The sequence below is a fragment of the Aethalodelphis obliquidens genome, unplaced genomic scaffold (assembly GCF_003676395.1).
Source record: "Aethalodelphis obliquidens isolate GAN/ISIS:26980383/991018 unplaced genomic scaffold, ASM367639v1 scaffold22, whole genome shotgun sequence".
NCBI lineage: Eukaryota > Metazoa > Chordata > Mammalia > Artiodactyla > Delphinidae > Aethalodelphis > Aethalodelphis obliquidens.
In genome coordinates, this window is record NW_020837966.1 from 20,217,373 (window position 1) to 20,240,696 (window position 23,324).

At 35.6% G+C, this 23,324-nt stretch overlaps 1 protein-coding gene and 1 non-coding gene across 5 annotated transcripts in view; one reads left to right on the forward strand and one right to left on the reverse strand.

The window, feature by feature from the left end:
- Positions 1–23,324, forward strand: part of PPP4R2 (protein phosphatase 4 regulatory subunit 2) — a 54,191-nt gene that overhangs the window by 23,585 nt on the left and 7,282 nt on the right. For 2 of the 4 annotated variants that reach the window (XM_027121405.1, XM_027121404.1), the window contains exons 3-4: positions 12,593–12,763; positions 21,820–21,913. In XM_027121405.1, coding sequence (XP_026977206.1) covers positions 12,593–12,763; positions 21,820–21,913 — 265 coding nt within the window. Of the gene's footprint in view, positions 1–5,636; positions 5,657–12,592; positions 12,764–15,931; positions 15,959–16,354; positions 16,405–21,819; positions 21,914–23,324 lie in introns of those variants that run through there. The other 2 variants (XM_027121406.1, XM_027121407.1) reach the window with 2 other exon arrangements.
- On the reverse strand, positions 9,265–9,372 carry LOC113628179 (U6 spliceosomal RNA). Its single transcript, XR_003435916.1, has one exon. It is a non-coding gene; the product is annotated as a U6 spliceosomal RNA (small nuclear RNA).

A 23,324-nucleotide genomic window follows, 5' to 3' on the forward strand; every position in this document is an offset into this window, starting at 1 on the left:
ATACATACATACTTCTCACTTCCATTGCCCAATGTCTTCAGTATAATTATATTGAAAATTTGGTCAGTTCAGCATGTGTTACACACATTGTCTTAGTGAATGCTATGTTTTCCATTTAATTTTCTGTATACTTATGGCTAATTCCACCCCAAACTTTAGTTGTTTAGATCTCATTGCAAAATATGACATATTAGGTCTTCTACCAATTTTATATTTTTTTAAAAATCTCTTGTCCAGCCTTCTTAACTGCTCCATTCTGGAGTGGTTGCTCTTAGACCTGCCCTATTCCTCCGCTCTTGGAATCTGCCTTTATCATTATTCTGAAATTCACTTTCTCCTCTTGGGTCTTTAGTTTCCTTGATAGCATGTCACATTCTCTTTCTTGGTTTACTTCATTGTTTTGGTGGACTGAGAGAAAGCATGATAGGAAATACATCTTTTTTTGTACTTTCAACGAAAATGTTTTTTTTTTCCTACCCATTTACTTAAATGGATAGTTGGAGTACAAAATTCTAGGTTGAAAAGAGTTTTTTTTTTGAATTTTGAAGGCATTTTCCTGTTGCTTTCTTCCTGCACTGTTGTTAAGTCTGAAGCCCTGTATGTAATCTGTTTTGTATCGCTGGAGTTTTGCAGAGTCTTTTTTTTGTTTCCAGAATTATGCAATTTTACTATGATGTCTGACCCCCGAATCTATTTGTCAGCCTTTATGAGGCTCTCTCAGTTTGAAAAGTAGTATCTCTTAAATATGGCAGTTTAAATTTATATTCTGTTTTACTGCGGTGAAACATACATAATATAAAATTTACCTGGCTTCCCTGGTGGCGCAGTGGTTGAGAGTCCGCCTGCCGATGCAGGGGACATGGGTTCGTGCCCCGGTCCGGGAAGATCCCACATGCCGCAGAGCGGCTGGGCCCGTGAGCCATGGCTGCTGAGCCTGCGTGTCCGGAGCCTGTGCTCTGCAACGGGAGAGGCCGCAAGAGTGAGAGGCCCGCGTACCGCAAAAAAAGAAAAACGAAAATTACCATTTTAATCATTTTCCACTAGCTTTATTGAGATATAATTGACATATAGTCATTTTTAAGTGTACAGTTCAGCATTAGTGATGTTGAGCACTTTTTCATGTACCTCTTGGCCATTTGAATGTCTTGTTTGCAGAAATCTCTGTTCATATCCTCTGCCCATTTAAAAATAAGGTTTTTGGTTTTTTTTTTTTTTGCTATTGAGTTGTATGAATTCCCTGTATATCTTGGATGTTAACCTTATCAGCTATCTGCTTTGCAAATATTTTCTGCCATTTCATAGGTTGCCTTTTAATTTTATTGATGGTTTCCTCCACTGTGCAGAAGCTTTTTAGTTTGATGTGGTCCCATTTCTTTATTTTTGCATTTTTCGCCTTTGCTTTTAGAGTCAGGTCCAAAAAATCATGTTTAAGAGTTTTACGGTTTTGGGTCTTACGATCAAGTCTTTAATCCATTTTGAGTTGATTTTTGTGTAGGTGTAAGATAGTGATCCAGTTTCATTCTTCTGCATGTGGCTATTCAGTTTTCCCAGCACCACTAATTGAAGAGACTATCCTTTCCCCGTTGTATAGTCTTTGTTCCTTTTCCAAAAATTAATTGACTGTATTTATACATGCATGGGTTTATTTTTGGACCCTCTGTTCTGTTCCACTGATCTGTTTGTTTTTACGCCACTACCATACTGTTTTGATTACTATAGCTTTGTTATATAGTTGAAATCAGATTGTGTGAGGCCTCCATCTTTATTCTTGTTTCTCAAGATTGCTTTGGCAGTCCAGAGTCTTTTGTGGTTCCATACGAATTTAGGATTTTTTTTTTCCTGTTTCTCTGAAAGATGCCATTGGCATTTTGGTAGGGATTGCATTGAATCTGTAGATTGCTTTGGGTAGTATTTGGCCATTTTAACAATATTATTCCATTCCATGAGCATGGAATATCTTTGCATTTGAAAGTGTCTTCACTTTCTTTCATCAGTGTCTTAAAATCTTCAGTGTACTGATCTTTCACCTCCTTGCTTAAATTCATTCCTAAGTATATCATTGTTTTTGATGCTGTTGTAAATGGGATAGTTCTGTTTCCAATAGTGAATTATTAGTGTGTAGAAACACACTTGAGTTTTCTATCTTGAGTTTGTATTCTGCAACTTTACTGAATTCATTTGTTTTAACAGTCTTTTGGTTGTGTCTTTGGACTTTTCTATACATAATATAATGTTACCTGCAAATAGAGATAGTTTTACTCTTCCTTTTGGACTTGGTTGCCTTTTATTTCTTTTTCTTGCCTAATTGCTGTGGCTAGGACTACCAGTACTATGTTGAGTAAAACTGGTGAGAGTGCACATTCTTGTCTTGTTCTTGATCTTAGAGGAGAAGCTTTCAGCTAATTACCACTGAGCATGATGTTAGCTTTGGGCTTGTCAGTTACTTGTTTTAAAAACATTTCCCTGAAAAAAAAAATTCCAGTTAATCTTCTTAGTTTCATCTTACGTAGATGGAGATTCTCAGGAAGGGTTATCCATTTCAGTGTTGTTGTGTTCATTTTTCACATGTTCAGACAGTTCTTAGACTAGAGTACAAATTGTTTTCTCAGTAGATACTATGCTTTTAGTGGTTATTATTTTTTCTTTGTTTTGAGAGTGTGTAGATAGAGAAAAATGCTTTCTAAATAATTATATTTTATTAGTAATTGTAAGGTAGCATAACTCTGGGTCATACTTCAAAACACTAATAAAAATAATCTGTAAATGGAATAGCACAAAATAGATACATACCACACTATAAAAAGCCAATATTGCAAACACTATAAAGACACTTTGAGCTTCACCTTCAGACTCTAAAAGGATTCTCCAGGATGAAACCGGTGTACTAAAGTGTACAGTAATCTGCCACCACTGCTGTGTTAACTCATTTTATATTTCGTTAACAAATTATAAAACCATTTATGTATGTTCATTCAATCTCCTTTAAAAACTTGAGTATTTAAAACTTCCTTTGCTTTGCACCGCATGAATTGATATCTGGGTCCAGGTGGAAGGACTTTTTGCTGTTGTTTGTTGTGTTTTTTCCTTCACCTTTCTCAATGAACAGAAGACTACACCCTAGGAAAAATAAATTCTAGATCATATCTCCACAGCTCATTTTCCTGTACGACTAGAAGTGATTCATGAGATAGATTTTAATGCTAATGAGCATTTTTTGAATGACTCATGTACATTTTAGAATTTCTCCTCTGTCTCTTAAAATATATATATTCGTGCTGTTTTATTCTTCAGATTTTTTGAGAGTTTGGTGTTGCACCTCTGATTTTGCCAGCCTTACTGTTTTTCAGGAACCAGTGTAATTCTCAACAAAAGAGATTGTGTATTGCAGTGCTTTTCAACTGGGAGCAAGCCTCCCTTCCCCCCAACCCCAGGGTTCATTTGTCAGGTTCTAGAGACAGTTTTGATTGTCACCATTTGTGATGGGGATTACTGGCATCACAGTGTAGGGGTCGCAGATGTTGCTGAACATCCTACAATGCACAGGACAGCCTACCACAATACAGAGCTCTGCAGCCTAACTGTCAATAGTGCTGAGTTTGAAAAAGTCATTTGTCCATATTAAACTCCTTCTATGTTTAAGTCCTATACTTTCCCACTTCCTTTTTCATACTCTACTCATGCTTTTCAGGTTCACCTTTTAAAGTCCCACTTTGTCCTGAGGCTTTTCTTGATGGCTCTAAACCTACATTTCATCTCCGTTTTCTTTGTTCTATTATACCATCACTGAAATCTTTGCATCTGATAGTCTATGCTGTTTTATTTCTATTTGTTTATTGTTTATGTATCTTGTTTTTCAAACTAATTTTGTGAAGGATCAATGTCTTACATTGTTTCTGGGCTTTCTAACTGCTGTTGACACTGACATTACATTGTGAGTTTGTAGAATGAAAAAAGGGCCCATGGCCTACCTAGGCTCTGGCAGATGTGGTGGTAAAACAATGGACTCATCTCTGTTGATGGCAGTTTGGCATTAGTATCAAATGGATTATGGAAGAAGTGATAGCATCGGTGGTGAATGGAATGAGAAGAGTGACTCTCCAGTAGCAGGGAGGAGGGTAGATCCACTGCAGCCATTAAACTAGTGCTATTTAAAAAAAACTAGTACCCTCTGAATTCTAAATTGGCTGTCTTCAGCCTGAGTCATACTGTTAGAGGAGATCTATCTTTGGTTCATACTTGTTTGGTTCAGCTGTCTGTGTGGAAGGGAAGGATCCGTGTTGATCTGTTAATAAATTTGAGAAAGATTTTCAAAAAAGGGTCAAAGGTTAGCTAAGAGTTAAGCATAAATCAAGCTAACCAGAACACACTGTTGCTTGAACTTTTTGTTTTAATTGGTAGAGAGAGATGGGTGAGTAGAGGAGTGTAACTTGAATCTTTAGACATGTTAGAGTCCTTATCATGAATATACAAGTTGCCAAAGAAGAAACCCAAGTTTGCACTAAGGTATTACCTGAACGTTAGCGTTACCTGCTGAAGCTTTCTTTTCCATCTGATTGGATCCTTTTTGTGTACAATTATCATTAGATATTTAGCACTCTTAATTTGAAAACTTCACTTCTAGTGCCAAATACTTTCCCTTCAGAATTTGTGTCATAATTCTATTGCTTTGGAGCAGGTACCATTCCATCTTCAGGTGTGAGTTTCTGAGCAAAGAAATGTATGGCATTTCAAAGATAATTTCAACATAGGAACAATTAGATAAATATTTTAGTGTCACTTCAACATTTATATGAAAACAACAATTTTTATTTTTGCAGCACTTGGTACAAAATGAGAACGCAAAAGCTTTGTTCATACTTGTGTTACATAGTAATTTTACTTTTTCTGTAATAACATGAGAGTAAGAAAAAGACAATTATAAAGGGGTGGAGTAGGCAGTGGTTTTTAACTGGGGATACTTTTTGTCTCCCAGGAAACACTTGGCAATATTTATAGACATTTATTATTGTCAAAATTTGGGGGGCAGTTGAAGGTTGGGTGCTAATGACTTACAGTGGGTAGAGATCAAGGATTGCTGCTCACCATTCTACAGTTCACAGGACATCCCCCTTTGACAAAGAATTATCAGGCTTACAGTGTCAGTGGTGCCAAAATTGAGGGACTGCAGGATGAGGAATTGCAAAGGACCTACTCAGACCCAAAAGAAATGTTTTGTGGGTAGTAAACATAGGTAAAAATACTCAGTTTCACTTGCAGTGAATGAAAGGCAAATTAAAGTGTTTTTCTACTATTAAATATACAGAGTTTTGAAAGCGTGTAATACTGGAATAAAATAGGTGTTTCTATACTGATGGCACTATAAAGTGGTACAGCATTTCTGAGGGGCTTTTGAATATATGTATCAAAAGTTCTTGCATTTCATACTTTTGACTCAGTAATTGCACTTACAGGAATTTATCCTAAGGTAATAAACAGATGCCTACAAAGTTTATTCTTGGGATATTAAACGCAGTTATTTTTAATTGTAATGAGCTGGAAGCAAACCTAAATTCTTTGTTTAAAATGGTGGTTATTAAATAATGGTACTACCATATGTGATATATATTAAAAATCTTTTCAGACTACTGGTCCCGTGACAATACCCACAGTGAATGAGGTAGGGAAACAAAGGGATATTAATCAAGGATACCCAATTTAAATAAATAAATATTAGTGAAAAAATACACTAAACATGTACTTTAGTAATAATTACTGGGCACATCACGGACAATTTTCATTGTTTCTATGTTTTGTAATTTTTTCCAATGACTGTCCTATTTATATAATCAGAAAGAGGGGGAAACAGATATCTTTTAAATTTTTAAACTCTAGTAAAATTTTGTAGTAGCTCTGTCATTTCTCAGACTATTTGCTGAAAAATCTGTCCTTTCCCATATACTGAGTTTCCATTTATGTATGGGTCTGTTTCTGGTCTCTCTGTTCCACTGATATTTTAATGCTTGCTCAATTAATTGATAAAGTATAATATATTTTAAAGGTATAATTATGCAAGGAATGTTCTCTTGGTTTGGACCCCACTTGTAGGTTTTCTGAGCTAGTGATTTGTATTTTAAAGGAAGTTCTTAAAAACGTTGTCAAGATTTTGTGTGAGCAGTTGTGTTCTGATTTTTGCCCATCTTTATCACTCATGTAATTCAGTATTCAGATTAAATTTACTTGTCTTTGTTTGCTCCAGTCAGATAGTTACGACTAAATTCTGTGGCACTTTTAAGTCTCCTGATTCAAAGCCTGTCACCTTGTGTCAGTGATCAGCCCTATTAATTTTCTTTTTGTTTTCATTCATTCATTTTTTTCCATATTCCCCTTTGTTTACAAATGGTACAGTATCTGCTCTCCCTTGGAGATAGTGTAGGGCTCTCCTGCGCTCTCTTCTCTTAGCTTCCCACACAGATTTTGTGTGGAAAGCAATTAGTCTGAGTAGGAAGTAATCTTAATAGAATTTGGAACTGTAAGGGGCAACAAATTAAGATGTTGCTGCTGGCCACTAAAATGTTCTGGAACTAGCTGGGAAATAAGAGATGGATTTTCGGCTCTTGAGTCTCTGAAAGATACCTTTAACCTGAGAATTGTGAGGGAAACACGTTTGTTTTAGTACTTGAGAGTTCCTGTGGAAGAAAAAGGTCAGTGTGGTGTTTGGAAGGAGGCTGCATTTATTAGTGATATGAGTTGTTTTGCCTTCGTAGAGGAGAAACTGCATAAAGGGAAAAATGGAAGGGAAAGAGAAGAAAAGGAAGTGAAGGGAGGTGAAGTTACTTTAAAAAATTAATGAGTAATGAAATTCAGTAAATTCTCGAGTTAATTTTAGCAAAGCAGATTTAAATTCTGAGTATGTATTTTATTTTTGGAGGAAATTTTTATGTGGAGGAGTTGATTTTAAAGTTGAAAGCATGTTTATGTTTCATGAGCATCTGTTTAGAATAATTTTATTTTCATGTGAAAAATAAGGTTTTTGTTTGTTTGTTTTGTAGTTTCTTGTCCTGTGAGTACATTCCTAAGAAAATTATTTCTGTTGCCAAATTTTTAGTTGATTTACTCTTGGCCTATTTTTGTGCTCAAATTACATAATTTTCAGGGAAGCATTTTTTGCTTTTGTTTTTATCAGTTGTGTTACATCAAAAAGCGTTATCTTTCACATTTTATAGAAGCATTTTTTCAATTATATATGGCATAGGAATTTGACTTGCATCTATTGGATCTGATTTAGAGTAACTGTGCTTGATACATTTGGAACTTAAAACACAAATTGTACATAATTCATTTCAGTTTATGGGACTTAATTACCGTCTGACCTAGAATTGGTGACCTAGAGTCTTTGAAGCTCCTCATAGTTTGCTTTACTTGGTCTCTATCACTCCTTGTCTCCCTATTGCCATTAATGTGTTGCTGCTGTTGTTTGGATGTCATGGGTGGATTCTCAAGCAGTTCGTGGAAAGGTAGGTTAAAAAACCCATGTGATACGGAAATTCTAATTCATGAAACACGTTATGACTTAGTGGGTGATTATTAAAACTACAAAAAGATTCTTAATTTAAGAAATGAAAAATGTAAGACTCCTATTTCAATACCCTCCCCTGGTGTGTTTAAGTATTAGTTAAATGACTGTAGGGAGTCTAGTGAAATTTAAAGATAAATTTTAGTAACCATTGACAATTGTATACTACTCAGAAATTAATATTAGGCATGTTAGAGATTATAATATGCTGCCTCTGCTTGTTAAACCTCTAATTCCCCTTCCCAAAGAAGACTAGGGAAAGGAGGGAAAACGTAGTCATGCAGATAGCTTTAGATAATCACCCTCACCATATTTTAAAAATAATAGTAGTAAAATTTACCTACCGTATAATTCACTCATTTAACAGAGTAAGTTGTCAGGTCACACATCAACTCTCTTTTTTGAGGAACTGCCAAGCCAAACTGTTTTCCAAAAAGGCTACACCATTTTGCATTCCCATTAACAATTGCCCTGCATCCATCAACAATGTGTAGGTTGCATTCCCATCAACACCATTTTGCGTTTCCCGTCAACAGTTGCCCTGCATCCTTCCCAACACTTGTTTGTTTTTTAATTTATTATTTATTTACTTATTTTTGGCTGCGTTGGGTCTTCATTGCTGTGCGTGGGCTTTCTCCAGTTTTGGCGAGCGGGGGCTACTATTTGTTGCGGTGCGCGGGCTTCTCATTGCGGTGGCTTCGCTTGTTGCGGAGCTTGGGCTCTAGGCGTGTGGGCTTCGGTAGTTGTAGTGCTTGGGCTCAGTAGTTGTGGCTCACGTGCTCTAGAGCGCAGACTCAGTAGTTGTGATTCACGTGCTCTAGAGCGCAGACTCAGTAGTTGTGGTTCACGGTCTTAGTTGCTCCGCGGCATGTGGGATCTTCCCGGACCAGGGATCGAACCCGTGTCCCCTGCATTGGCAGGCGGATTCTTAACCACTGCGCCACCAGGGAAGTCCCCCAACACTTGTTTATTGTCCATCATTTTCTTTTTAGAAGTATTTGCATATACCTTTATTGGTAATATAAATTGGTATGCACAAGAACGTTTACCAGAATATAGGTTTTAGTTCATTAATTGTGAAAGATAAACGAAATACACGCCCACACACATATATATATGTCAGTAAGAGATTGTCATACATCTATTCAGTGGACTGAGCCATTAGAATAACGAAAGTTAGCATATTTCGAAAATGGAAATGTGAACGACACATTGTTGAGTGGAAAAAAGTACATAATTCAAACTTCATTTACATAAAATGAAAGAAGTAGTGCATATGAAAATTCATAAATACTCTCTGGAGGATCTTAATATTATTATTGATGGTCATGTTGAGGTGAGATTGCAGATGATTTTATATTTTTCCTGTTTTGCTTGACGTATCTACAATGAGCTTTATTACTTTTATAATCAGAAAAAAACCCTGTAGTTTTGTATTTCATTTTTTAATACACCAGGTTATTAGTTATCTATTTTGTGCATGTTGGTGTATATATGTCAATCCCAATCTCCCAGTTCATCCCCCCCCGCCCCACTTCCCCCCCTTGGTGTCAGTACATTTGTTCTCTACATCTGTGTCTCTGTTTCTGCTTTGCAAACCGGTTTATCTGTACCATTTTTCTAGATTCCACATACATGCGTTAATATACGATATTTGTTTTTCTCTTTCTGACTTATTTCACTCTGTATGGCAGTCTCTAGGTCCATCCACGAAAAATATGGAATGCTTCACGAATTCGCATGTCATCCTTGCACAGGGGCCATGCTAATCCTGTTCTGTATCGCTCCAGTTTTAGTATATGTGCTGCTGAAGCGAGCACTGTCTGTCATTTTTACTATAACAACTTTAGTGGGTGTGAAATGGTGTCGTGTGGTTTTGATGTGCATTTCCTTAATGACTAATAATGTCAAGCATCTTTTCATGTGCTTACTGGCCATTTATTGATCTTCTGTAATTATGTACCCCTTTAAACAGTAACATCTCACCCATCCCTTCTTCAAGACCCTGTCATATGCCTTTCTGCTGTCTCTTTGAATTTGACTATTCTGGATACCTTTGAAAAGTAGAATCAGAATACTTGTTCTTTTGTGTCTGGTTTATCTCACTTAGCATAATGTGTTCAAGATTAATCATTGTTTTAGTATGTGTCAGAATTTTCTTCTTCTTTAAGGCTATATCCTATTGTATATACCACATTTTGGTTATCTCTTCATTTGTTGCGGGACACTTGGGTAGTTTCTGCCATTGTGTATAAGTGAGTTTCATGTGATTGAGGTTCTGTTTTCACCTCTTTTGGATGTCCAGAAATGGAATTGTTGGATAATATGGTAATTCTTTGATTTTTTTGAGGAACTGGCATGCTATTTTCCACAGGGACCCCACCATTTTACATTCCCACAAGCAATTCACATGGGTTTCAGTTTCTCTACATACTTGCCAGGCAGTCGTTGTTATTTTTTTTGTGTGGGGTTGGTTGGTTTGTTTTTTTGGATAACGATCAATCTGATGGATGTGGAGTTCTGTCTTACTGTGATTTTTGATATTCATTTCCCTGAATAGTTACGTTGAGCATCTTTCTATTTGCTTTTTGGCCATTTCTGTATCTTTAAAGAAATGCTTATTCATGCACATTTACTTTTTATTTATTTATTTTTGGTTGCGTTGGTTCTTCGTTGCAGCGCGCGGGCTTTCTCTAGTTGCGGCGACCGGGGGCTACTCTTCATTGCGGTGCGTGGGCTTCTCATTGCGGTCGCTTCTCTTGTTGCAGAGCACAGGCTCTAGGTGTGCAGATGTGTCAGTTGTGGCAAATGGGTTCAGTAGTTGCGGCGCATGGCTTTAGTTGCTCCGTGGCATGTGGGATCTTACCAGACCAGGGCTCGAACCCGTGTCCCCTGCATTGGCAGACGGATCCTTAACCACTGTGCCACCAGGCAAGCCCTGCCCGTTTTTTTGTTTGTTTGTTTGTTTTTGTTTTTTTTTGTTTTTTTGTGTTTTTTTTTTGCGGTACGCGGGCCTCTCACTGTTGTGGCCTCTCCTGTTGCGGAGCACAGGCTCCGGACGCGCAGGCTCAGCGGCCATGGCTCACGGGCCCAGCCTCTCCGCGGCATGTGGGATCTTCCCGGACCGGGGCCACGAACCCGTGTCCCCTGCATCGGCAGGCGGACTCTCAACCACTGTGCCACCAGGGAAGCCCCCTGCCCGTTTTTAAAATAGAGTTGTCTGTTTATTTGGTGCTGAGTTGTGGGAGTTCTTTATATGTCCTGGATATTAAAACCTTATCAGATAGATGATTTGCAAATAGTTGCTCCCATTCTGTGGGTTGCCTTTTCACTCTTTGCTGATAGTGTCCTTTGATACACAGCTTTTTGCCTTTGATACAGCTCAATTTATTTCTCTTGTTGCTTGTACTTTGGGGCGGGGTGTGTCACAATATTTTTTATATCAACAGTGGTAGGTTTTGAAATGTCTTGGGAATGTATCAGGAACCTTTGAAGCTCACAGTGAAGAACAAACATTTTCTAGATTTTACATTTTTTATTTTGAAGTTGAAATTTTATCAGTGGCCACCAGTATTGCAGTTGATTTTCTTCAAGTGATAGACTCACATGTTCATTTTTGAGGTGATGTCTAGCAATTTCTCTTGGTCTGAATAAGCATTGTTTGTTTGACATTCCTTTCAAGTAAAAATGGCTTTCATTCAACCGGCAGCAGTATTTAACTTTTTGTGACTTGAGATGTCCATAATGTTTTGTTATGCAACAGAAGTCCTTTATGTATACTTCTTATCTTGTTACATGGGATATTAAAAAGGTGTGTGTGTTTTCAAAGGTTCAGATTTAATTAAGTTAGTAAATTTGTTTTATTAAACTTTCCAGTGAAACAGGTTTTTTTGTTTTGTTTTAAACTGTGAGTCTGGTGATAAAGAAGGTAACGACTACTTCTAGTATGGTTGGGTACTGCTGCCTTGATTTGTGCTTAAGTGTTGTCCATTTTACCCACTGCTGCTTTTGCACCTCCTGTCATTGCAAATGTCAACTCAGTGAAAAAGTCAACTCTATTCTTATGAAAATAGCTTTGACCTCTTGGGCCTCGCTTTGAGAACTGCTGCCTTAATTTGTAGGGTTGCTGGATGGGATGGAAGAGTGGTTGCAGACTAGCAGTCTTGTCTCGCTTAAGTCATCTCCTGTGTAAGAGATCTATCTGCTGCCAGTAATGGTTATAGTGTTTGGAGGAATGGTTGGCATTCCTGACTCTTGCATCTCCTAGACTTTAGGCTATTTAGGCAGGTATCACAAAATATCCTTATATTAGTGGTAAAATGTGAGGGAGCAGGGGTAAAAGGATGTTTATATTAAAAGTTCATGAACAGATGTGAAGATTACACAAGGATATTATGTATTTTTTTACATTGCAGGCTACATCTTGGATAGAACCTATGATATATACCTTTTAAATGACAAAATACTAAAAAGTTTTGTTGAAAGCAAAAGAAAAAGGAGAAATTGAAGTTTATTTTGCTATTTAAGAGATAAAAAACAAGAAACATTTACTAGTCTATATAAGCATTATACCTTGGATGTTAAGAGCTTAGGGTATGGAGTCATTTGTCCACTTAAATTTATAAATGTAAGGTTGGGCCAATTTCCAATAGCCGCTTTTAAATGGGGGCAGTAACACCTCCTGGGTTAGGTTTGTTATGAGGGATAGATAGAGTCAGAACAAGATAATGTTTTAAAAATGTGGAGAGGGGGACTTAGACAATAAGCTTTCAGCCAGAAGTAGTTAATTTTAAAGATTTTAATCTGATTTAGGTTTTGTTTGGGTCAGGAGTTTGGGAGAATTGGATGGAACCCAGTTGACCTTGTGAGTCAGATTGATCAGGCTTGGTGCAGACTACTGAACGAAGACATTTTCACGACTACTTTTCCAGATCTTAATTTTGTTAGCATTAGTGTCATGGTAAATTTTGTATTTGTGCTTTTTTTCAAGAATTGTGACCCTACATGGTATTATATATTTTTTTAATTTTTTGCTTATAGGATTCAGTGGTCCCAGTTTAAAGGCTATTTTATTTTCAAACTGGAGAAAGTGATGGATGATTTCAGAACTTCAGCTCCTGAACCAAGAGGTCCTCCCAACCCTAATGTCGAATATATTCCCTTTGATGAAATGAAGGAAAGGATACTGAAAATTGTCACTGGATTTAATGGGTATGCATTTAATTCTACTTAATTTAGGTTTAATTTTTAGGAGAACATCAGATTTTTTCTCTTAAGTTTTGATGTGTCTGGTTGATAACTGATTATCCATTAGAACAAGTTCTGTGTCTTGTAATCTATATAGTAGTTATTGATTTCCAGCTTACAAGTATTTAAAATATTGACAGCTTTTTTTAAAAAAAACTTGAACCACGTTTATATGGGTCAGTGGCATTTAGACTTTAAATGTGTAAGACAGTGGAAACATTAATCAAATATTTTAAAATTTTTTCTTTCTGTTTTATATTTGATATTATAAATCCTTATACTTTGTCTAGAACCTATCACTGAAATAAGTAACATTTCTTTTAAAATGAAAAGCAACGGTTTATGAAAAGATTCTACTTAGTGATTTTTTATTTTAAAACATTTTTTTAGAGTCCCTCTTTTCCCTCCAGTAAGTAACCATTTTCAGCCCTTTGTAAAACATTGTACTGAAAAGTTACTCTCCACTAAAATGAAGTTGACCTTTAAATTGTGTGTCATACTCTGTGTTATTTTAAATACTTCCTTTTCAGGACTTTGTATTTTTAGGGTTCCCTTTATTGAAGGGAAGAAGTATTTGTTAAGTTGAATTGTTCAGTATTTAATTAATTTATTTTTATTTTTGGCTGCGTTGGATCCCTGCTGCTGTGCTCCCCCCACCCCAACCAGCTGCAGCGAGCAGGGGCCACTCACCTGCCGTGGAGCGTAGGGGGGCGCCCCGTGGTGGCCTCTCCCGCCGCGGAGCACAGGCTCCAGGCACGCAGGCCCGGCAGCTGTGGCTTGCAGGCTCAGTTGTAGCGCACGGGCTCAGCTGCTCCGTGGCATGCGGGATCCTCCCCGACCAGGGATCCAACCCGTGTCCCCCCGCCCCCGCACTGGCAGGTGGATTCTTAGCCACTGCACCACCAGGGAAGCACGAATTGTTCCGTATTTAAATTGGCATTAACAATTTGGAGTGTGGAATGACAATACCTAATTTAATGAATTGTGGGTATGTTAACCATGAATTCATATTTAGGGGCAGTTTTTATTTGATCACATTTCATTTGTGAGTAGTTTTAGGTAGCATAAATGGTCTCATTTTTTTCTTCAGTTACTTAATCACATGGGATTTGCAACAAGATAGTGTAATCACCTAACCCTTTATTATATGCTATGTTCTCCTGCTTAGCAGTTTGGCTTAAAATATCAAATTCTTAAGCTTTGGTTTTAAGTATGTTGCCAAAATACTTCTCTTTTGGGAGAAATTAAAGCTTTATCATTGAGCTGCTCTTGGGGGTTTGGGATTGGAGGGAGACTTTATTTTCACTGTGTACCCTATTGTACTGTTGACAATTATTTTAACTGTATGTATATATTTACTTACCAATACTGATTTTTTTTTAAAGCACATGCCAAGATGAAGACATGCAATGTATTAGAAGTATACGTAAGATTTACTGTTGAATTGAATGTGGTTAAGAATACTTCTTGGGGGTGTTTATAAATAGTGCAGAGGTAGTTAGATAGTACTTAGACATTATGGTAACTCATCTTTTACTTCAATAAGTTATGGCTCTCATTTAAAATTACGAGTTATGGTCAAACAGGTTAAGTTATACCACTGCTTTGTGAATGTGAAGCTACTTGTGATTCTGAATTTAGTAATACCATTTTCAATTCTTTCAAATTAAATTGGATGAAATACATATATGTAGGTATTAAATTAATCTAAATATTTGTAATGTCTTAATTTGCTAAATAGGTAGTCGACCTACCTCAGAAAATGACTTGAACAGTCATTAAATGCCTAAGCATACATAAATATAATTACTTTTAAAATATTTTTCATCTTTGAACCATAAATACTTTGAATTTATGTTTTTTTCTCTGATTTTTCAGAAAGGTGGTTTACGAATTATTTTTCTTAATCAGGCAGAATCCAAGTCTTTTTTTTTTTTTTTAATTTTATTTTTTGGCCACACGATGTGGCATGTGGAACTTCCCTGACTAGGGATTGAACCTGTGCCCCCTGCAGTGGAAGTATTGAGTCTTAACCACTGGACCACCAGGGAAGTTCAGAGTTCAAGTGTTAATCAGTGATACATTAATATTTTTCATTTCAGCCATTTTTGTCTGTATCATACTATATTGGTACATGGTACATAAAAACATGTCTGTAATATTTTTCAATTTTACTTTTGTGTTTGAATAGACATAGACAAGCTGTTGCTTTTAAAAAATTTTTTGCTAAGAGTGGTGGGTAGAAGTAGCATTTTGTTCTTTTTTAGCTAGTTTGAGAGTATGTCCTTGCCGGTATGCCTCTCCTGCTATTTGTAATAGATCATCTTTTAAATTATAAAAGTGACATAAGTATGTTCATAGTTATAAAAAGATCCCCAGTCGCCCTAGGAATATATAAAGAAAATAGGAACATGTTATATGCCAGTTTTATTTTACTTTTAGAAGAGCTTTGAAATCTTCTTTATATCAGTACATTTACAGCTGTGTCTTCTATTTGTCTGTTTATTTGAAATAGCAGCATTGTTTTCTGTTACATGAACAGATTATATAGTTCATTTTCTCTGTTCCCACTGGTGATGGGCATTTATTTTTTTGGCTGTTACAAGTAGTGCTTGTAGTGAGCCTCCTTGTAAATACGTTTTTGTGTCGATGAATGTCATATGTTGAATATATGTATAGATTTATTGTTGCTTTTTTTTTAATTTGTAGAAAAGGAGTTGCTAGGTCATGGTGTATGCACACTTAAAATTTTTATTAATATTGCCAAATTCACCTCACAAAATGTTTTCATTTATGCTTCTATGTTTATATAAATGCAGATAGTTTATTTCTTCAGTATTTTTGTGGGTATGTACGTGAATTTGTGTCTCTGACTGCAAGTGAAATTGAACATCCATGTCCTTAATGACTCTTTTATGAATTGTGGTTTCATATGTCTTTTTTTGGTTTTTTTAATCTTTTGGTGATTTTCTTATTGGTAACTTCATTTTGTTGTTTTTGTTTTTTGCTTTTAATTAGTGAAAGCTCTGTGTTAAATGCTTCAATATATTTTGGCATGGGGACTTCCCTCGCGGTCCAGTGGTTAAGACTCCATGCTCCCACTGCAGGGTGCACAGGTTCAATCCCTGGTCAGGGAACTAAGATCCCATGTGCCGCAGGGTGCGTATATCTTAAAATATATATATTGGCACGAAAAGATTAACTGTTTTCTAAAATCAGTATTGTCAGTATATAAATTTTCCCTCTTTGAAGCGGAAATTGTCCATTCACTTGTTTGCTTGACTTCCTGAACTGTAAGATTCTGGACACCAGGGAGGACTATCTTTTCCATATAAGGCCTAGCACAGTGAATGCCTGAACATAGTAGGTTTTCAAACAAACAGGTATGGAATGAGTGAGTGAAAGGAATAAAAGCATGTTTCTGTATCTGTATTTTGTTTAATGGGGCAGGGTAGATAGAATTACATAGTTGAATGCTTAAAGTTCTTTAAAAAAATTTTTTAGTCATATTTTCTTGTCCTTTTAAAATTACTTTTGAACTTTAAAATTTTATAGGGGAAGATGGATTATAGCTACTCTCCAGAACTGAAGTTACAGTTTCTTAGGTGAGAAACACCAAAAATTAAAAATTAACGAAATTAGAAACTTCAATGAATGGTCGGTTAAAAGACAGTTGCCTTTTTTTTTTTTTTTTTTTTTTTCCCCTGTGGTAGGCGGGCCTCTCACTGTTGTGGCCTCTCCTGTTGCGGAGCACAGGCTCCTGACGCGCAGGCTCAGTGGCCATGGCTCACAGGCCCAGCCGCTCCGCGGCATGTGGGATCCTCCTGGACTGCGGCACGAACACGTGTCCCCTGCATCGGCAGGGGGACTCTCAACCACTGCGCCACCAGGGAAGCCCGACAGTTGCCATTTTATGCCCTCTATGTGGGTTTATAATCAACAAGAGTATATGTAGGCTTACTCAAACTGAGGCCATTTATGAAAATTCTCTTCCTATCTTAGATGCCATGAATATAATTTAGAAATTGCTTGTAGCTAGTAGTTCATTCCTATAATGGTACCCAAAGAGAGATTTCGAGAGGTAGAGAATAACTTACATTCCTAGTAGTTTTTAAAAGATTATTTTAAATCCTAATTATTGAAATGGAAGAATAATGAATGTAAATTAATTACTTAAGTCTTCCTCCACCTTTGACAGTCTGTTAGAGCTAAGACCTCTCTAAAATAAGCAGTAAGTTTCACTTACTATGGGTAGTTGACTAAAACAGCATGGCTATGTATTTATGAGGGGTTCTAGGCACACTGCACAACTGCTTGATACCTAAAAATCTTTGTTACATCATCTCTAAGGCGTCCAGTGCATATCTTTTGGCATGATTATAGTCTGACTATAGAATTTCTTCTCTAAAGTTATTTTATTAAAAAAATTTTTTTAACATCTTTATTGAAGTACAGTTGCTTTACAATGGTGCGTTAGTTTCTGCTTTATAGCAAAGTAAATCAGCTATACATATACATATATCCCCATATCTCCTCCCTCTTGTGTCTCCCTCCCACCCTCCCTATCCCACCCCTCTAGGTGGTCACAAAACACTGAGCTGATCTCCCTGTGCTATGCGGCTGCTTCCCACTAGCTGTTTTACATTTGGTAGTGTATATGTGTCCATGCCACTCTCTCACTTAGTCCCAGCTTATCCTTCCCCCTCCCCGTGTCCTCAAGTCCATTCTCTACGTGTGGGTCTTCTAAAGTTATTTTAATGTACATAATTAACTAGATTTTGCTTAGTCCTGAAAACTTTCACGTGATTGTTTTATATGCATGTGCACACAAACGGAGATATCTTGTAAGTTTCTGCACCTGAGAGTTTGCCTCTTCATACTTTTTTTTCTTAAAGGTTCATATACAAGGTTTTTAATACTTCAAAATCTAGATTGTAGATACAAAACATTTACTCCTTTTTTGATTTTGTATTGTTTGCTTTACAGTTAGCTCAGATTATTCAGGGATGAAAGAATGGGTTCCAGCCTTTTGTTACTTTGTTCTTTTACTCCTTTTACCTATTTTATTGCTTGCTGGAATTTCTGCTCCTCTGTTGAGAAAAATAGAATTATTGCATTTTTTATTAGTTATTTGTGCCAGTATTTGTTGAGCATATTGAATCCTTTAGCTGAAATTTGTTTATTTCTTTTTCTTTACTCCCTTTCTTAGCATAACTAGTTGAGAATCAGAATTATTTAGTAACCTTCCCTCCTTATTCTCCTTCCTGCCTTACCTTGTCTGGTGGTAATAGGGTTTGCTATGATGCTCTCTCTAATAAAATTTTATAATTGAAAGGAAATAAACCTGCTGTATTAAAAAAAAAGAGAGGAAATAGCAGAAACCTAATTAATTTTTCTTAACATTTTTATTTGAGGCAAGTAAAGTAATTCAGGCACTGTAGAAGATGGTAAACTTGATTAAAAGTGTTGACAATTGCTATAGATTTGTTTTTTAATGGGGAATGGTATAGATACTAGTTTATGGTTACTTACCATTATTGTAAGAGGCTAATTCTTCATTTTCTTAATTTTCTATACTTGCCATTTTGCAGTGCTGTTTTCAATAAATCTCAATTACTAACATTTGATTTGAGTTGTAAAATATATGCAAATGAATATTTATGTTGTGTATATTTATACAGATGTTAAATAAATCCTGATCCAGAAAGAGCATATTGTTTCAGGTCAGATAATATCACAAGATTCCAGTGGTGATTTCTGACTTCTATAGGACTTAAGAGTAAACAAAACTTAACCCATTTAACCTTTGATATCTAAGAGATATATAAGTTAATTTCTACTTAAATAGTTGAGGTCAAACGAGTAATTCTGTTAACTAAGACACAGTATAAATGTGGTCATTAATAGAAAATAAAGATGTGGTAAAAATCACCTTTATGCATAAAACAGAAGTGATTGGTTGTTTTAGCAGTTTTTAAATAGGATGTCTGGTTTTGTGGTTATCTCTTTAGCCTTTTACTTTAATGGCCTCTGTGTTTTATACTCCTTTATCTTTTTTTATGAGGAACGTTGCTTATATAATGACATAGAGGCAAGATATAGGTTGTCTGATTTTTAAAATCTTAGACTCTGACTGAAATGTGCATTTCTTCTTTTTGGATGCCTTCTTAATACCTTGGTATATATCCAGAATATTGGCACATCTTGATGATCAAACCTTTAAACAGACTAAGATAAATTAGAAACAAAACATAAATTTTAGTTACTTAGAGTCTTTCTCAAGTTAAAATACAGGATAGGAAATTCTCTCTTTAGGGCTTAGTGTTAGTGTTTAAAATTTCTAATTTGAGCTTAGATGTCTTTCTCCGATGTTCAGCAGCTTTCTTGGTATATTTTCCAAAGTTAGAATAAACTATCTTGTGTGCTTATGTGTAATGGAAGAGTAACAGAAAGCAGAACTTTCATATAGTTGTACCAGGTGTTCATTGGGGATTTATCTGGTTTATTCTTATACCTCCTTTTAAAGACGCACCTTAAATTAAGTGTTCCCACGTTTATCCTCGATTCCCTGGCAGTTTATTCTGTCTCCGTAGCACTGTATACGCGATTTTATTAGCATTTCTTGTTGTAATTGGGTTGTTTTTAATTGTAATTGTTTACATTACGTGTCTATCGGGTCTGCTATTGAGTATATGTTAATATTTCTGCTTCATAGTTGGCTCTCATGTTTACTTAAAAGGTTAAAAAGTACAAACTTTATGAAGAGACCTTCAGTGCAGTTGTCAGAATTATAATATTGTTTCCAGTGGATACTTGGATTTACAAGAAATGTTTGTATTTTAAGCCTGTTCACTTGAGGGAGAGTTGTGTAACATTTTAGTGCCATCTATTGGACAGTTGGTAAAATGACTTCAAAAGCTTCTGAAAGTGTCTAAGAATGTAAACTCATTTTGTCATAGGCTGACATCGTTATGCAAACATAATACATTTTTCCTCATAAAGCAGTATTAATATTCACCCACGCATACAGTGTTAATAATTGACTAACATTTTACCTACCTTCCTAGAGAAAATTAGCCAAAACATTTAGTGTAAAAACATTGTTAAGCAGGGAGTTGGAAGATGCTCATCTTTTAAAGTTAATTTTAAAAGAAAGTACTAGTATCAGTGTGTGAAAGAAATTTAGTTGGAGGAATAGACCTAACTAGACAATGTCTGTTTAAGTATTTGCTGGTTAAATAGTGTTCGAATGTTCTTAACACTGGGTGCTATTTTGCTAGTTTTTGAAAAATGGGTAAAAACTCCTTTTTAGTATCACTCTGACGTCATTAGTGAGGGAATAGCATTTGGAAGTGTGTGTGTGTTTAGGATTTGGAAGGTAGTGAACTCAAAGAGGGGCTAAGGTACAGGTATACCAGTAATATTCTGAAATCCATGATGGTACTGCATTTCAGATATATATGTATATAAATAAATTATATATTGACTATCTTGTATGTGAAGATATCCTGCCCTTAAGAAGCTTTCAGTCAAATATGAAGAAAGACAGTTTGGAAAAACAAAGATATTTAGTTTTGACAGTGTACTCTACTATGAATTTTAAGAAGAAAAAAACATTACTTTTTCTCAGAAACCAAAGAACTTTCCTGTAGCAGTCTTGATGAATATCAGAAGTTGTCCTGTATTTCTGTCTGCCTCTGAATATTTGTGATAATGAGACAAATGTTTCGCCTCTTAGTGCCCAATCTTTTGGCAGAATGATAGTTTTCTGACTTTTAGGCTTTGATATACGACTTGAGAGAAGATTGATACTTGGTCTCTCGCATAACTAAAATACTTGTTTTCATATGAATAATATTTATTTTAAACGTTTTCAAAATTTGTCATAGGTCATATATTGAATTTTGTTTTTGAATTTTTAAAAGAACATAAGAATAGTGTTGATGCTAAGAATACGAGAACTAAACATTGTTTGTCCAACTAGAAAATAAACATTTACGATTTTACGTATGTGCAGTGTAGTGGAAGGGACAACATGGGATTTGAAGTTAGACTAGGTTTTTGAGTCCTGCGGTATTAATCACTAGTGGCCTTATTTTGTGGGTGGGAGGGAATTTTGTGTTGATCTGCCTGTCAACAAGAAATAACTTTGTGGGTAATAACTGTTAATCTGAGGCTTTGTAATTGTCTTTATAAGGAGAATAAATAGATTTGTGTGGCAAATAACTGAAGTCTAAAGTTTACGTTTACACTTTTTAGCTGCATTTGTCATCTCTCTGCTCACATGTTTGCTGTTCATATTGTAACACTCAGGAATGCTAATAGTGTGTGAGATAAACACTGCTGTTTATAACATGATTTTAGGTCCAGTTTATGTTTCAGTTTTGTATTTTCTGTGGTCAAGTGAAAATTTGATTGTGGTTGAAGTATTTGTCAAACAGTAAGGTACCTACCAAAATATTGAGTGTATTTGTATGTATTTCAAGTTTGATGAAACATGTAGGTTGTACATAAAATTTTAATTATGGAGCATAACTATGTTTATAATACTTTTTCATTGGAATCACTTGTCTTATTCTGTCTGATAACAAAACATTTGTAGTTTTATTTGAACACTAAAAAAATCTTTGTGTGCAAAAGAATACTTGAGAAAGTTTCTGTATTTAAATAAACTCTGACTTGATTATTATTTGTGTTGCCTCTCTTGTAAACTTAAAATTGAATTGTCAGAATTAAGAATGTTAAAATTTTTTCTCAGTTTTGAAGCTTTCCGTTAATTTTGAATGTTCTTTATTGCTTTTTAAGGCAAGGGAGGGAACATTGTTTTCTTTTTAAATAAGAGGACAGGTGTGCTTATTGCCCTGCCTGTTTTTAAGTGACTCATCCATTCATTTGTAGCATTTTCTTTTGTAGCTTAACACAGGGGTGACTAGATAAAGCTTGAAATAGCAGGAGTAATAATGTTCCTAATTTTCTTAATAATTAATGACCCCAAACTATAAAACTATATTCTTTTGCAGTATACCTTTTACTATTCAGCGACTATGTGAATTGCTCACAGATCCAAGGAGAAACTATACAGGAACAGACAAATTTCTCAGAGGAGTAGAAAAGGTATTTATTTTATTATTGGAATTATATTAAACTGTAGCGTAATAGATTTCAGAAAAGAACTTTGAGTAGGCCCTGTTTCAGGCACCTTTTCTTGAAATAGGTTTCTCAGTCTATCTGAAGTTTTTCCCAATTTGTTTTCCAAATTATGTCCTAAGTTTCAGAGGAAGATTTAATAGGAGGGAGGTGGAGGAATGCTTGAGGTCAGTTAAGCTTGGGAAAAGCAGTTTATTATTGTCTCGTGGGAATTCTTAGTATACCTTAACATATTAATAGCTCCAAGAAGTTCTATAATTGATATTTTAATAATAGAGCGTTTTGCAAACTTGTTTATCTACAGAATTCATTTCTTTAGTTCTAGAGTTCAGAGGTACACAACTTGGAAAATCTCTGATACAAAGCATTTAAGTTAGATATTGAGAAGGATATATATCATGTGTAAGAATGAGAGAAGCATTCGGTTTTTAGTGGGTGAGGGGATGTTAAAGGAGCAGGGCATTCTGGACAAAGGAAACAGTCTGAGAGAATGAAAAGCAAGACACATAGACTTGTCTGGAAAGAATGAATGAAGGAGCCCCATGGGAACCAAGATTGTGGACCAGTGGTTTTGTTAAAACCATTGGTTTTTAGTGATTGATCCTAAAACATAGTCTAGTGTTATTTTAAGGTTCTAATTGAAGTTCAATTTATTTTACCCTTGGAGCAGGAATCCAAAATCATTACCTAGTGATTTATAATAGATCTTAGGGCCTTACTGGATTAATGTGTTTTGTTGAGCTTCTACACCTTCAATTTAGTAAGATTCCTGACGGGCAGGAAACTGAGATGGTTCTTCAGTATTATTTTCAGTTCAGAGACTTTCAGTAATTCCACTTGGGCAATCTTTGGATAACGAGGCAGTGTCACAGTAATCATAGTTGTGTGACCATGGACCAGGTACATAACCTAAGTCTCACTTTCCTCATCTGTATAGTGTGGATCATAATGCGGCTGTGAGGAAGATTAAATGTAAAAGCTCTTACTTTGGCTCAGCAAACTTGCAATGAGTATTGACTATTAATAAAGTTATTGTTACCAGAAAGATTATATTATAAAAAAGGTTTGAGTCTCTTTCCTTGAGGTATATTGTGCTACACATCAAGCTTTTGATTGGGTACTGCTTTAAAAGGAAGTTCGTTATAGTAGGCCTAAATACTTCAAACTCTAAATATCTTGGTGAGATTCTATCTCAAATAAGAGACGGTGGTTCTGTTCTATTATCTGTAATACATAATGTCAGGGCTCTAAAGTAACTACAGTAGAGTAAAAAAAAAAAAAAATGAGGCTGGCAAAAAAATAGTTTAGTGGGATATTAGATTTTGGGCTTTTGCTATTGTTTTAGTTTTCGTTGCTTGATTAGAGATTTTTCTTTATC